General features: G+C 34.1%; 2 protein-coding genes across 3 annotated transcripts in view; one reads left to right on the top strand and one right to left on the bottom strand.

Annotated features, from left to right (window-relative positions):
- The window catches only part of LOC150109861 (uncharacterized), a 391,072-nt gene that overhangs the window by 150,734 nt on the left and 226,807 nt on the right, over positions 1 to 13,531 (top strand). The window lies entirely within an intron of this gene.
- The window catches only part of LOC150109862 (uncharacterized), a 244,348-nt gene that overhangs the window by 32,775 nt on the left and 198,042 nt on the right, over positions 1 to 13,531 (bottom strand). The window contains exon 21 of the mRNA XM_090396070.1: positions 290 to 490. Within this exon, the coding sequence (XP_090252196.1) occupies positions 290 to 490 (201 nt within the window). The remainder of the gene's footprint in view (positions 1 to 289; positions 491 to 13,531) is intronic.

Below are 13,531 nucleotides of genomic sequence, written 5' to 3'. Positions count from 1 at the left end.
TTGCATCTGATGGCCTTTGAAAAGGTCCAGAAGCTACGATTACCTGGGATGAGGCTCTTTCAAAGTCAATTGTAGACACCCACTAACAGGACAAACAATGGGAAGCCAAGAATCAGATAACAGTTGAGAACTTGTTTTCAACTGTTGTCTGTTTTTTATGCTCTGTATGTAGGTCTCCTCTTATTTAAAAGCAACTGTGCTGATGTATAATGCCAGCACTACTTGTAAAACACTATAAATTATGTAAATTTCTATCTAATATATTTTTGTTAGTGATTCATAGACTTACATTGTCTGGTCCATCCATTGTCTCTGGAAAATGGGATATTATATAATTTACAACATCAGGATGCTCATATAATACTGCTAAATGAAGTGGACTTGCACCCACATGATCTCTGCTAAGTGCAAACCTTTTTCTTGTTAAAACTGAGCGTACTTCTCGAAGGTTTCCTTTCATCACAGCCTCATGAACTGCTCGAATCTTTGCCTGATGAGAATATATTATATATGATAAAACATTTATACTTGTAAGCAGTGTTTCGCTGAGCAACTCGCATAACAATTTTTAAAGCGAGAGAGAGAGTCATAAATATACTGCTCAAAACAATTAGGGGATATTTTGATTTTCTTGTAAATTATGAAGTCATAAAAATAATTTACAAATGTAACACATTTATTTTAAAATAGTCTTATCCTTGCAATGCTCTCTGGGGTGACGCGTTACCCCAAATGACTCCATTTTCTTCTACACATTAGTCACGGATGTGTAGAGCACTTCCCTGACCCAGCTATACTCTAACCAACAATCGTTCTCCACATCAGTCAATGAGTGAGTGTAGTTCATGAAGTACGTATCATTCTGTAAGACCATTGGGGTGATAGCATACCCCCTGTGAGCATTAGTATGTGTTAAATTTGTGTTAGGCACCACAGCTATTTCTATGAATGTCAATGATGAATGTTTTGAAGATTTCATTAATACTGCTTTGAATGAAACCCTGCCTCCTGATTATGAAATTGAATACGATAGTGACAATAACAAACATGATGAAGAAGACCATGTTGAGTGTGATCCTGATTATGCATCTGAACAAAGTGCTTCAGAAGATGAAGATGACATTGTTCATGATTCTGGTCCTGTAATAAAAGGTAAGAATAGTTATAAGTGGCCTTCTAATCTACCACCAGCAACCAGAACACCTTCTCATAACATAGTTTTGAGAATTCCTGGGGCACAGTGTGAAGCAAAAAAAAATTAAAAATGAGACTGAAGCCTGGGACATTTTCTTTACAAAGGAAATGATTGATATGTGAAACATACTAACGAGGAAATTTCTCGTCAGAAAGTGTCACATACTGCAGATACAAAGTTCACAGGTTCAACCGACAACATTGAAATTAGAGCCCTAATCGGACTTTTGTACATTTCCGGTCAACAAAAAGACAACATCTAAATACAAAAGAAATGTGGTCTACTTTTGGTGCATCAATTTATCGTGCCATTATGAGCGAAGTGCGATTCCAATTTTTGATAAACTGTTTTCGTTTCACTGATGAAGATCTTAGGGACTACGAGGATGAATTTGCACCTATAAGAGTTCTATGGGAGAAATTCATTGCCACTGCACTGCATCATACACTTCTCACGAATACTGTACTATTGACGAACAGCTCTTGTCTTTTAGAGGAAATTGCCCTTTCCGTGTCTACATTCCCAGTAAACCTGACAAATACGGAGTGAAAATAGTTTGTATGTGTGATGCTAGAACATTCTACATGCTCACAGCTATTCCATACATTGGGAAAGAGAATCGTGGACCAAATCCATTGCCACACTCTATGTACTACGTAAAAGTTCTGTCTAAAGCAATCCAAAGAACAAAGCGAAACATAACCATAGATAACTGGTTTACTTCTATTTCTCTAGCAGAAATGATGCTCAAAGATCATGACCTTACCATAGTAGGTACACTTAAGAGGAACAAATCAGAAATTCCTGCATCATTTCAGCCTAATAAGAAGAAAGGAATTCTGTGTTCAGGTTTCGCTTTTGACTGAGAAAAGACATTAGTATTGTTCAAAGAAGGGGAAGTCTGTGCTCATGCTATCAACAATGTACAGTGACAAGAAAGTTGATGAGATCTCTAAGAAACCAGAAGTTATACTTTTTTATAATAACACAAAAGCTGGTATTGACAGTTTCGACCAGATGGTACACAACAAGCCGCAAAACCAGAAGATGGTCGCTGCGCTATTTTTATGGGATGCTGGATCAAGCAAGAATCAACTCACAGATAATTCTCCGGTCAGCAACTAAGAAAAAGATGATTAGGCACCAATACTTGAAGAATTTGGGCTTGAATCTTGCAACAACACATGAAAAGGAGACTGGCTCAGCCACTGTCTAGAGAACTTACGAATATCATATAGAAAGTTTTGAACATCCAAGGTGATGAAGACACCAATGCTGGTCCTGCTGAGGCTGAGGGACCTCCAGAACCAAAAGTAAAGAAGCAAGCTAGATGTCAGATCTGTCCATGAGCTAAGGATCAGAAAACCAAAGTCCATTGTTCAGTATGTGACATTTTTGTGTGTGTGGATCACAGGAAAGATATTTGTGATGAATGTGTTAGAAAGAATTAACGTTCTACATGGTTTATAAACTGATTTTGATGCATTTTAGTCTTTTTTAAACTTTTATTAGATTTATCAACTACAAATCATTCACATGGTAGAAAAATGTTTTATTTTTGTGTAATATATAACTAAAGAAAACATCAATTTTTGACACTCATTGTTTGTTTTGTGTAATAACTTCGTCATTTGTATTGTAAGGTATTTTTATTTTTTTTTGTACATATTAACTGAAACCTAACAACACATTTACACAAGAAATTAGGATATATTCATTTTTTTTTTATGTTTTCGTTAGAAAGTATAAAACTTGGTAAATATCAGTAAAAATTTAAAATTACATAATATTGTATTTTATTTTTTATTTTCCCTTCTTTTTTTTCCTTTCAAAATATCATAGTAGTAAAATCTGTTAATAGTTTGGGCTATCTGAACACAGTAACAGTTTCAATTACCTATAGTGGAGGGGAGGGAGGGAGAGAAAAAATGTCGTGGGGTGGCATCATGCCCCAGATGAGCAGCTGATGATGTCCAAAAAAAGGGTGAGTAGTCCAGGGTTAATATACAATAGTGTAGAACGAGCAACTGCATACAAAATCATGTTAAAACTTGTCAAAATGTGTCTTAGCCATATTAGCATGTGGGGGATATAAAAGTGTGGCTTGTTGCATTCGCTTCCACATTATATTATTATCACTTCAGTTGTAAGCTTGTATCACCTACCACCCATTATTTTGTTAAAAATGGCAGAGCAACATGATATCCCGGAATCCATGGCTTGGAGAGATTGGTTGATTAGAAGCTGGACAAACACAGGAAGTTGTCGCTCAAGCATGTGTGTATCTCAAAGTGTAATTTTGCAACTTTGGAATCACTTTCTGGAGACGGAAAAAAATGTTCGAAATCGTCTTTGTGCCATAGGTTTATATGCTCGAAGACCGCATTCCACTTACTACAAATCACAAAAGAGTCCAAAGAATTTGCTTCTACTCGTGTACTTTTTAGTAACAAGTCCAGGTTCAGTCTGCAACCAGATAACTGATGTATCTTCATATGGCATGAAAGTGGAACAAGAAATAATCCACAGTTTGTTCGTGAAAGACCCCATCATCAAAGTGGGAGTTTGATGGTATGGGCTGGAATAAGTATAGGTGGCCATACTGATCTCTATTTTTTCAGAAACAGTTCATTAACAGCCCAAAGGCATCACAATGAGATTTTGGAACTTATAGTTCATCCATATGCTGTTGCAATTGGCCAAAAATTGATTTTTATGGATGACAATGCTCACCCACACTGTGCAAATTTGGTACAAGAGTGTTTGAGAAAGAAGGTATTGAATGAATGGATTGGCCTGCCTTTTGAAATCTAATCAAACATGCCGGGGTTGTTTAAGGTAGGTGTGTTTCTGCTTGACTGGTGCCACCACAATTGCTTCAAGAGCTTGAAATTGCTCTCACAGAAAAGTGGGGAAATATCCCACAAGAACTGTTTGATCATCTTATGCAGTCCATGCAATATCAAGATGTACTGCTGCTTTGACTGTTAGTGGAGACCATATACGCCCTATTAAAAATTAACAAAAACGTTTTTAGTTATTCTTGTTGTTGTTAAAATTATTTCACGCTAAAATGTATAATTTGTTAAATTTGTAATAAATATCGAACAATATCTCATCAATTATACCTTATCCATAAGTAAGAACTATTTATTCATGTATAAAGTACCCAATAGTTATAATTATTTGCAGAAATTTATAATTATCTAACAGAAACTAAAATATCTGCTAATTGTTTTGAGCAGTGTCTTAACAGTAACAGCCTGATAGACTACTATTGCTATTATTATAATTTCATCAGATAATAACAGTAGTGTTACAGGATTATTACAGATGATCTTTGCATTTTGAAGCAATTATTATTATTATTTAAAAAATATTACAGAAGTGAAACTTACCACCATTAAAATGAAAAAAAATTCAGTTTTATTTAAAGTTGTTTGCTGTGTACACTGCTAGTCACTCTTCAGATAGAATAAGGGTAGTGATTTCTTCACTAACATTTTATGTAAGATTCTCTCTCTCTCACACACACAAAGTGCTTATTTCATTTCATCTACTCATATAATATGTTATAGCCTATCACAATATCAAGATCCTTTACTTTCTTCTATAATAAGACCTGTGGGTACCCATAACTATAGAATCACACACACACACACGTACCACAGTAAAAATGAAATTTATTATGTAAATATTTCATCAGTGCAAACAATGAATAGTAATAAGGAATTTGAAGAAATAGTAGAGCACATCCCTTAAATTGGAATCTATCTGTGTATACAATCATGTGTTCTTAGGTTAAAACTATTCGACTGAAAATAAATTAAGACAGATAAGTTAAAAACATATATCAGATTATAAATTTATGTAATACAGTAAAGGATGACAATCTTCCTCACTTTTAGAATGGTAATGTAGTAATACAGAATAGCAATGCAATAAATTCACAAACAAGACAAAATACCACAAAAGTAAATACTACTCTATAACTTTAATTGCATATAATGTAAGAACACTAGGAACAAAGGATAGAGTAGAAGAACTGAAAATGAACTTAACATGAGAATATGATAAAGTTGGACATTCTTGGACTATCAGAAGTTATAAGAAAAGAGGAAAACTGTCTTACACTACATTCAGCCAATACATTTTACTCGAAAGGACCAGAAGATTCAAGATCAAAAAGAGTTGGCTTTCTTGTAAACAAATGAATTTCAGATAGCATATCCACCGTTAAAGGTTTATTTGATAAAGTAGTTATTGTCAAATTAAAGATTAAACGGAACATATATCAAAATAATACTTATAGCCCAACAAGTGAAAGTGATAATGATGATGAAATGGAAATATTTTATGAAGATGTCAAAAAAACAGTAGATGAATATAAGTGTCAATATACAATAGTCATGGGAGATTTCAAATCTAAATTGGGAGCCAAGAGGAATGATAATGAAATGTGTAGGAAAATATGGATCAGGCTTTTGGAATAAAAGGGAAGACATGCTGACCAATTTCTTGCAACTGACTAACTTCAAAGCTATGAATACCTTTTTCAAGAAGAACCCCAACAGAAGATGGACTTGGCTCAGCCTGAATGGGACAACTAAAAATGAAATAGATTTCATACTGTCTTCAAGCATTTATATCTTCAAGGATGTTAACCATATTGGCATCATCTGTGATCATAGAATGGTGAGAGGGAAAATACTGGTGAAAGCTGAGAGAGTTGTATCACAAAAAGGAAAAATATTATAAAAGCTGAAATACTTTACACAAATAGGGATACCTTTAATATATAAATGGAAAAGAAACTTTAAAAAAAATACAAAGAATATCAAATATAATAATAAGCATTGATTATGAAGAAGAAAAATAAGAAGCATTCTTATTAAATCAGCACAAAATTTAAAAGAAAAAATAAAGGAGCTAGACTAAGAAACTATCAGAAAAAACAATAAACCTCATTGAAAAGAGAAAACAGTTCATTGCAGAAGGGGGGAAAAGAGGAACTTTGAAATAACAGTAATAAATAAGGCAATATGAGGTCAGACAAACACAAAAAAATGAGACTAACACTATAGCTTGAGAATGGGAGGGGAGAGATAAAGAGATGGTTAGAGAGCATGTTCTAACTTGTCACTGTGAGACAAGGCTCAACTCCATCAATTTACTCAGTATGAGTGGATGCATGTTCAAATATAAACATTTTCTTACCCTTGGTCAGAACATGTTGGAGTGCAAGAGTGAACAGTGAGTTAACATCAAGTTTCTTGTGAAACTGAAGAAATTCGTGACGGAAACTTTTCAGTTATTGACTGAGGTTTACAGTGAAGAATGCATGTCTTGTTCACACATTTTTGAATGGCACAAACGATTTTTGGAAGGCAAAAAAAAGTGGTGAAAGATGATGATTGCCCAGACCACCCATGCATAGCAGTTATCGATGACAACATTAAAAAAGTGCGAGATGTGATTCGAAAAGACAGAAGGTTGGGTGTGCGATCTGTAGCCGAGAAAGTTATTTTGGGCAGGGAAAGTGTTCGACAATTTTAACAGAAGAAATGAACATGAAAAAGGTTTGTGCAAAAATGTTGTCAGATGAACAAAAGAACATCTGAAAGAACTGTGTTTGGACCTTTTGCAATATATTAAGGATGAACCAGATTTGTTGAATTTGGTAATTACTTGTGATGAAACTTGGATATTTACATATGATCTGGAAACCAAGTGACATTCAATGCAGTGGAAGTCAGCAACATTTCCAAGACCAAAAAAAAGCATTTATGAGTCGTTTGAAGTTGATTGTTTTCTTTGATATCCAGGGTATTGTAATGGCAGAGAGGAATGCTTTGTCTGTGAATCAGTTTTTAGCTAATCACAACATCACTTTGCTTAAGCACCAATCCTATTCACCAGACCTGGCTCCCTGCGACTTCTACCTCTTGATCGAAAAAATGGGTTCCCATTTTTCGATCAAGGAACCCATTTTTTGTTGGTAGAAGATGTGAAAACAAAAATGATGGAAATTCTCAACAGTCTTTTCAGAAAATGATCTGCAGAATTGCTTTGAACATTGGCAGCACTGTATGCAGCTGTGTGTCAACTCAGAAGGAACTATTTTGAACGAGATCGTAGTTGATTTTCTCAATTTGTTAAATAAAAAGAGATACAGTCACAGCCTTGTTTTTTTCTGTGTCAAACCATGTGATATGCATATAAAAGAAGATATTAAGAAAAGAGATGATGATATTCTCCAAAAAATCACTGATGACAATAGAAACCTTAGAATTCTAAGAAATAATATTTCATCTAGAAGAAAGTATATTATAGCTCTTGAAGACCAAAATGGAACAAAATTATTTAGCAAACAAGAAATCACAGAAGAAGCAAACATTTTCTACATGAATCTGTATAAAAGTGAAGATAGAAAGAAAATTTCAGAATCAGTAGAAAAAATGGGAATTGACAGTACATTAAAGCAAATGAAAAACAATAAAGCTGTCGAAGAGAATAGTTTAATAATAGAGATGATTAAAGAAGGTAGGGATATTCTAAAATAAGAATTGAGAATCCTCTTGAATAAATGCATCTAAAAAAGGAGAAACATTACAAATATGGAATAATGCAAACATTATTTTACTGCATAAAAAAGGAAATAAATTCAAACTAGAAAACTACAGTACTAGTTTGTTATCCCACATTTATAAGCTTTTCACTAGAATTATAACCAATAGAGTAGAAACAAGACTTGATTCAGTAGAACCTTCTGAACAAGCTGATTTCAGAAAGAACTTCAGTACAATAGATCATATTCAATCAATAACCTGTTTATTGAAAAATTCAATGAATACAGCTTCCCTCTTCACATGGCTTTCATAGATTTAAAAAAAGTTTTTGATTGCATAAAAACATAAACATGATAAAAGCCCTTAGAGATTATGGTATTTGTGGTGAGGATAACCAAACTATACAACATATCACATTTGACTGTCCTCACAGAGCCTTCATGGGACCAGTATCTGACTTTATAACAGTTTCCACTGATGCTATTGACTGGTTGTCGAACTTAGACGTTCAATTTTAATTTTCTGCGTATTTGTATATTTTTATATGTATATATGACTACAGTGTCACTTCACACTATTGTATTCTTTTATGCATTTTGTTGTCTTGTAGGTGGTTTTTTTGTGTGTGTGGTAGCATATGCATATATTCTTCTTAGCCAAATGCTAAATAAGTAATAAAATTATAGTATTGAAAACAATTTATTAACAAAATATATTTATGAAAATGCTACAGCAAATATCAATCTCAATGAAATAAGCAAAAAATTTCACATAAATTAAGGAAAAAAGGCAATGAGACACCATTTCTCCCAAATTCTTCACATCAACACCTGAGCACATGAGTAATTTAGAATGGTCCAATAAAAGAGTCAATATTAATGAAATTAAATTGAATAACCTATTTTTATTCAAATTAAGTGGATATTGAATCCAACATTATTTCTTAGCTGAATAAGAAACTCAAAGATAGGAATCTAAGAGTTTCATGTCAAATATAGAAAACTATAAAAGTTCAGAGAGTCCAAGCATAAGCCAGCACCTGGTTCATGCTGGGAAACTCGTAGCAAAGGTGGAGTAAGCTTTGATCACTGTCCTTAGTATATTTTCCCATAATGTACAACACAACTCCTAGGAGATGTATGCTGTTATACATATTCTTATTCGGCTAAGAAATAATGTTGGATTCAATATCCGCTTAATTTGAATAAACTACTTCGCCGAAGTGAAGCCTATTGGCTCTTTATCTCAGTAATTTATTAGTGCACCTTTTGGTGACTCATACAGTAAAGAAATAAGTTCTGCATTACGGCAACCTCAGTATTTACATCTCGGTCTACCTACTCACTGATGAGACCTCAAAAAAGGTCAAAACCAGTCTGGGTAGTGACCTTCTCCCATAATGTATAACAGCATACATCTCCTAGGAGTTGTGTTGTACATTATAGGAAAATACTAAGGACAGTGATCGGAGCTTACTCCACCTTTACTATGAGTTGCCCCAGCATGCACCAGGTGTTGACTTATGCCTGGACTCTCTGAACTTTTATAGTTTTCTATATTCGGCATGAAACTCTTAGATTCCTATCTTTGAGTTTCTTATTCAGCTAAGAAATAATGTTGGATTCAATATCCACTTAATTCGAATAAACTTACTTTGCTGAAGTGAAGCCTATTGGCTCTTTATCTCAGTAATTAAATAACCTAATTTGCTGATGATATTATTCAAAACAATATGAAAGATTTAATTGAAATAATCGGAGATCCAACAACTAAATCAATAAAAGTTAGATTTGACATCAATTCTGAGAAACCAAAATAATGACAGTCCAAAAAGGATACAATGAAAGACACAACATCATTAAGGTAAACATTAAAGAAATTGAAATAGTAGAGGAGTATGTATACTTAGAAAATTGTTAACAATGAAGAAACAAGGAGTTGTGGAAGAAGTGAAAAGAAGAATGGGATGAGCAGCTTTTGGAAGATTAAAGATATTTTTAAACAGCAAAATAAAACCTGGGAATAGAGCAAGACTGTTCAACCAATGTGTATTGTCTGTTATTACATACAGAGCAGAAACCTGGGCAATCAAAAAGGAAATAATAAATAAAATGCAAAAACAGAAGAATGGAAAGATGTCTACTAAAAATTAGACTCAAAAGAGCTAAAACAAAATTTTTGGATATTAGAAAAAACATACTTCAAAAGAAATGGAAATGGGTGGGATACATTGTAAGACTTAAGGACAATAGATGAACAAAAGTTATACTAGAGCGGCCATATGAAGTTAAAGATCAACTAGAGGACTTGAAATAAAATGGCCAAATGATATAGGGAAAACAATTGGAACACTCTGGCACCAACAAACTCAAGATAGAAACAGATGGAGAGAATTGGGAGACACCTATAGACAGAAGTGTCTATAAAAAGAGTTAAAAGATAGAAAGAAAAAAATGCAGTCATTGCTATTGAAATTAGGTCGATGAAGTAGGTATGATGTAGCATGGAATTGAAAACACAGACCCTGTGGCCTGTATTTTCAATTCCATGCTGCACCAGGCCAGATTTATGAGATTTGATTAGCCAGACATTGTCTTGATGCTCAGGAATATGCCAGGTGGCATCAGTGGCGAGAGTTTGTCTTTTGGAGAAGGTAGTAGGTTATGAATTTTTTTAATAGGTTTATAAGTAGTGATGAGTTTATATTTTTTTCATAATCTTTGCCACCCATTTCAGAGATGCCTTTAATATATAATAAAGGAGTCCTTTGGGCTTCTTGTTGTGTAAGTTGCTGTAAAGGAGTGTCATTGATTATTTTTTGTTTTTTTGAGTTATTCAAGGCTGTTTGATAGTTCCTCCATTCTTGTTTTAGAGATTCTTTGGAAGAACAAATCTTATGTTCCTCTTGATACTAGGGATTTTATTATGCCATATTTTTAAGATGGATGATGGGCTGATGTATTGTGGATATAGCAAACTATAAAAGTTGGTTTTCAGTAGACAGAAAATGGATCTGTCTTGTTTATGTTGGATGTGTACATCTAGAAAGGAAATGCCTTTTGATGACTTTTTTTTTAATTTTGTGAACTAAATATGAGGATTTTAGGGTGTTGATTTTTTGTAGAAATGAATGGAGTTTTGATTCTGTGCGACTCCAAACTGCAGAGTTAAAGCTATAACTAAGCTAAAGTTAAAACTGAGTTAAAAGAATTCATTAAATTGCCAGGAGCTCATAAAATTTACCTAAAAAAAAAGCTACATGTTCTCTGGTGCTTAATCAGTTACAAGCTTCAAAAAGGAATTAGTGTGAATGAAAACACCAGAATTTGAAACCAGTCAAATATATTAAATCCCAACTTACTACTATATTTTTAATATTTAAAAAAAGCAGGCAGTAAAGCATTTGAAAAAAAGTATTGTAAATGACCAGCCTGGTTGGCTGAGTGGTTAGCATATCTACTCTCCAGCCAAAATGCTGTGAGTTCGAATCCCGCCATAGGCATGGATATTTGTGATGAACTGAGTGGTGGAGACAGAGAGTTGTAGAGCAGGTGCCCTCCCTCGATGAATCTTTGGACTCCCTGGAGGTGTCACGTAATAATAATGATAATAATAAAAATCTCAGTAAGAAATACTCAACCCTACTAGAATGATTGAAAATACAACCAAATTACTTATGGACAAATGGATTGTTAATTTATTCAGACATTTTCTAACTGAAGATGAACTGAATGTACTAGCATGGGGCCACAAGTTTGCAATTTCACATAAATTAATTTGCTATTTAGATTTCATGTAGAACATTGAAAATTACATGTGTCATCTTTCTAGTAATGAAGCTAACAGACTGCATTTTGAAGTACCATGGTGATATCTGTGATGCACAATCATCAGAACTGAATATTTTGCCATCAGAATTAAAAGCCCTGAAGTCCTTAAAATAGTAATAACATAGTTATCACCAAAGCTGACAAGGGGAACACCACTGTAGTCTTAGATTCCAAATCACACGATGAAAATGAAATTACTTCTTAGTTATCACAATACACACTCCCAGCTTAATATGTATTCTACCAAAAATCAACTAAAAAAAAACTCAACAGGTTATTGGATAACCCAACATCCATAGAACAAGAAACCATCTTTTGATGGTTTCTTGTTCTATGGATGTTGGGTTATCCTTGGTCTATGAGAACAATTGCAAATTGAGAACATGCCATGTAATATCCCGTAGAACATATGGCTCACCAAAGTTATGTAAAACTAACTGTCCACTTAAACCTATTGTGGATTCTATAGGCAGTCCCATGTATAAAATCTCCAGATTTCTGTCTAACTTTCTCCTCCCTCCTTATCAGTCACTCAGCTTTTTGATAAAAAAAATTCCACAGAATTTCTTGCAATAATAAAAGATATCAAACTGGAAGATATGGTTGGTAAAAGCACTGAAATTGTCTCTCTCTTTCTTCACAAAAGAGACAATTGAATTTCTAGCCCAATAATTTCCATTGGACATAATGGACTTATTCAAATTTACAATAACATCTGGTTATTTCATGTGGAATGATAAAATATATAAGTAAGACGAAGGAACTTTTATCTTGAACACCTAGAAGAAAGAATCTCCTCTCTTAACCAACAATTTGCATGCAGTACATTGATGACATCTTTACAGTTTTGAGTTTCACAGAACTAGAACTCCATCCATTCTACAAAAAAAATCAACACTCTACCTCCTCATATTAAGTTCACACTAAAAGAGAAATCATAAGGTTTGATGATAATATCATCATTTCATCGCATGCTATAAAATTAAATAAATCAATAGGTATTTCTTTTCTAGATGTACACATCCAACATGAACAAGCTCTCTGATCGAATTTCATACGAAACTTTCATAGTTTCTACATTCGGTTTTTTGAAATAATGCTGGATTTAATATCCACTTGAATATATAATATAATTTTGCATCATCGCCAAGCCCTTTTAGCTCTTTATTTTAGAAGACAGGTCCATTTTCAGCACTGTCTACCGAAAACCCACTTTTACAGATCACTATGTCCACAATACATCAGCCCACTATCCATTTCAAAAATAGGGCATCAAAGAATCCTTAGTATCAATTAATAATTGATAGTAGGGATAATTATTATTATTATTATTATTCCGGGAAACTCCAAGGAGTCGACAGACTCATCGAGGGAGGCCCTAACATCATGTCTGGAACAACTATTCAACATTCACACAGTATCTATCATATCTTGCCTTGAACTCATTCATGGTCGTAGCACCCACAACAGACTCTGGAAGCTTATTCCACTCATTCACCACTCTCCAAGTAAAAAACCTAGCTCTAACACCCTTGTCAACCACGCTCTTGCCCAGCTTCCATGCATGGCCCCTAGTCGTCCCACCGCCAGTCATATTTTCAAAAATATCTTCTGGATCAATCTTATAAAAACCCTTCAGTAATTTGAATGTCTCAATCATACACCCCTCCTTCGCCTATCGTCCAATTTCTGCAACCCACAAATCCTCAACCTATTCTCATAAGGTTCATTCCACAGACCTGCTATCATCTTGCTCACTTGTCTCTGGACCCGCTCCACTTCCTCCCCATCACGAAGAAACCCTGGTGCCCATAACTGGGCACAGAAGTCCAGATGGTGTCTTATCAAGGCTCGATACAGAGGAACAACAACTTGTTTCTCTCTGCATGTTAATGTATTTTTCATAAGCCAAGTGATTTGGTGAGCTGTTTTAGTTA

The sequence above is a fragment of the Typopeltis vanoorti genome, chromosome 1, assembly GCF_054136105.1.
Source record: "Typopeltis vanoorti isolate ZY-2024b chromosome 1, IOZ_Tvanoo_1.0, whole genome shotgun sequence".
NCBI classification, from domain to species: domain Eukaryota; kingdom Metazoa; phylum Arthropoda; class Arachnida; order Uropygi; family Thelyphonidae; genus Typopeltis; species Typopeltis vanoorti.
Note: the sequence above shows the minus strand (reverse complement) of the source record. Positions and strands in the feature narration are given on the sequence as shown.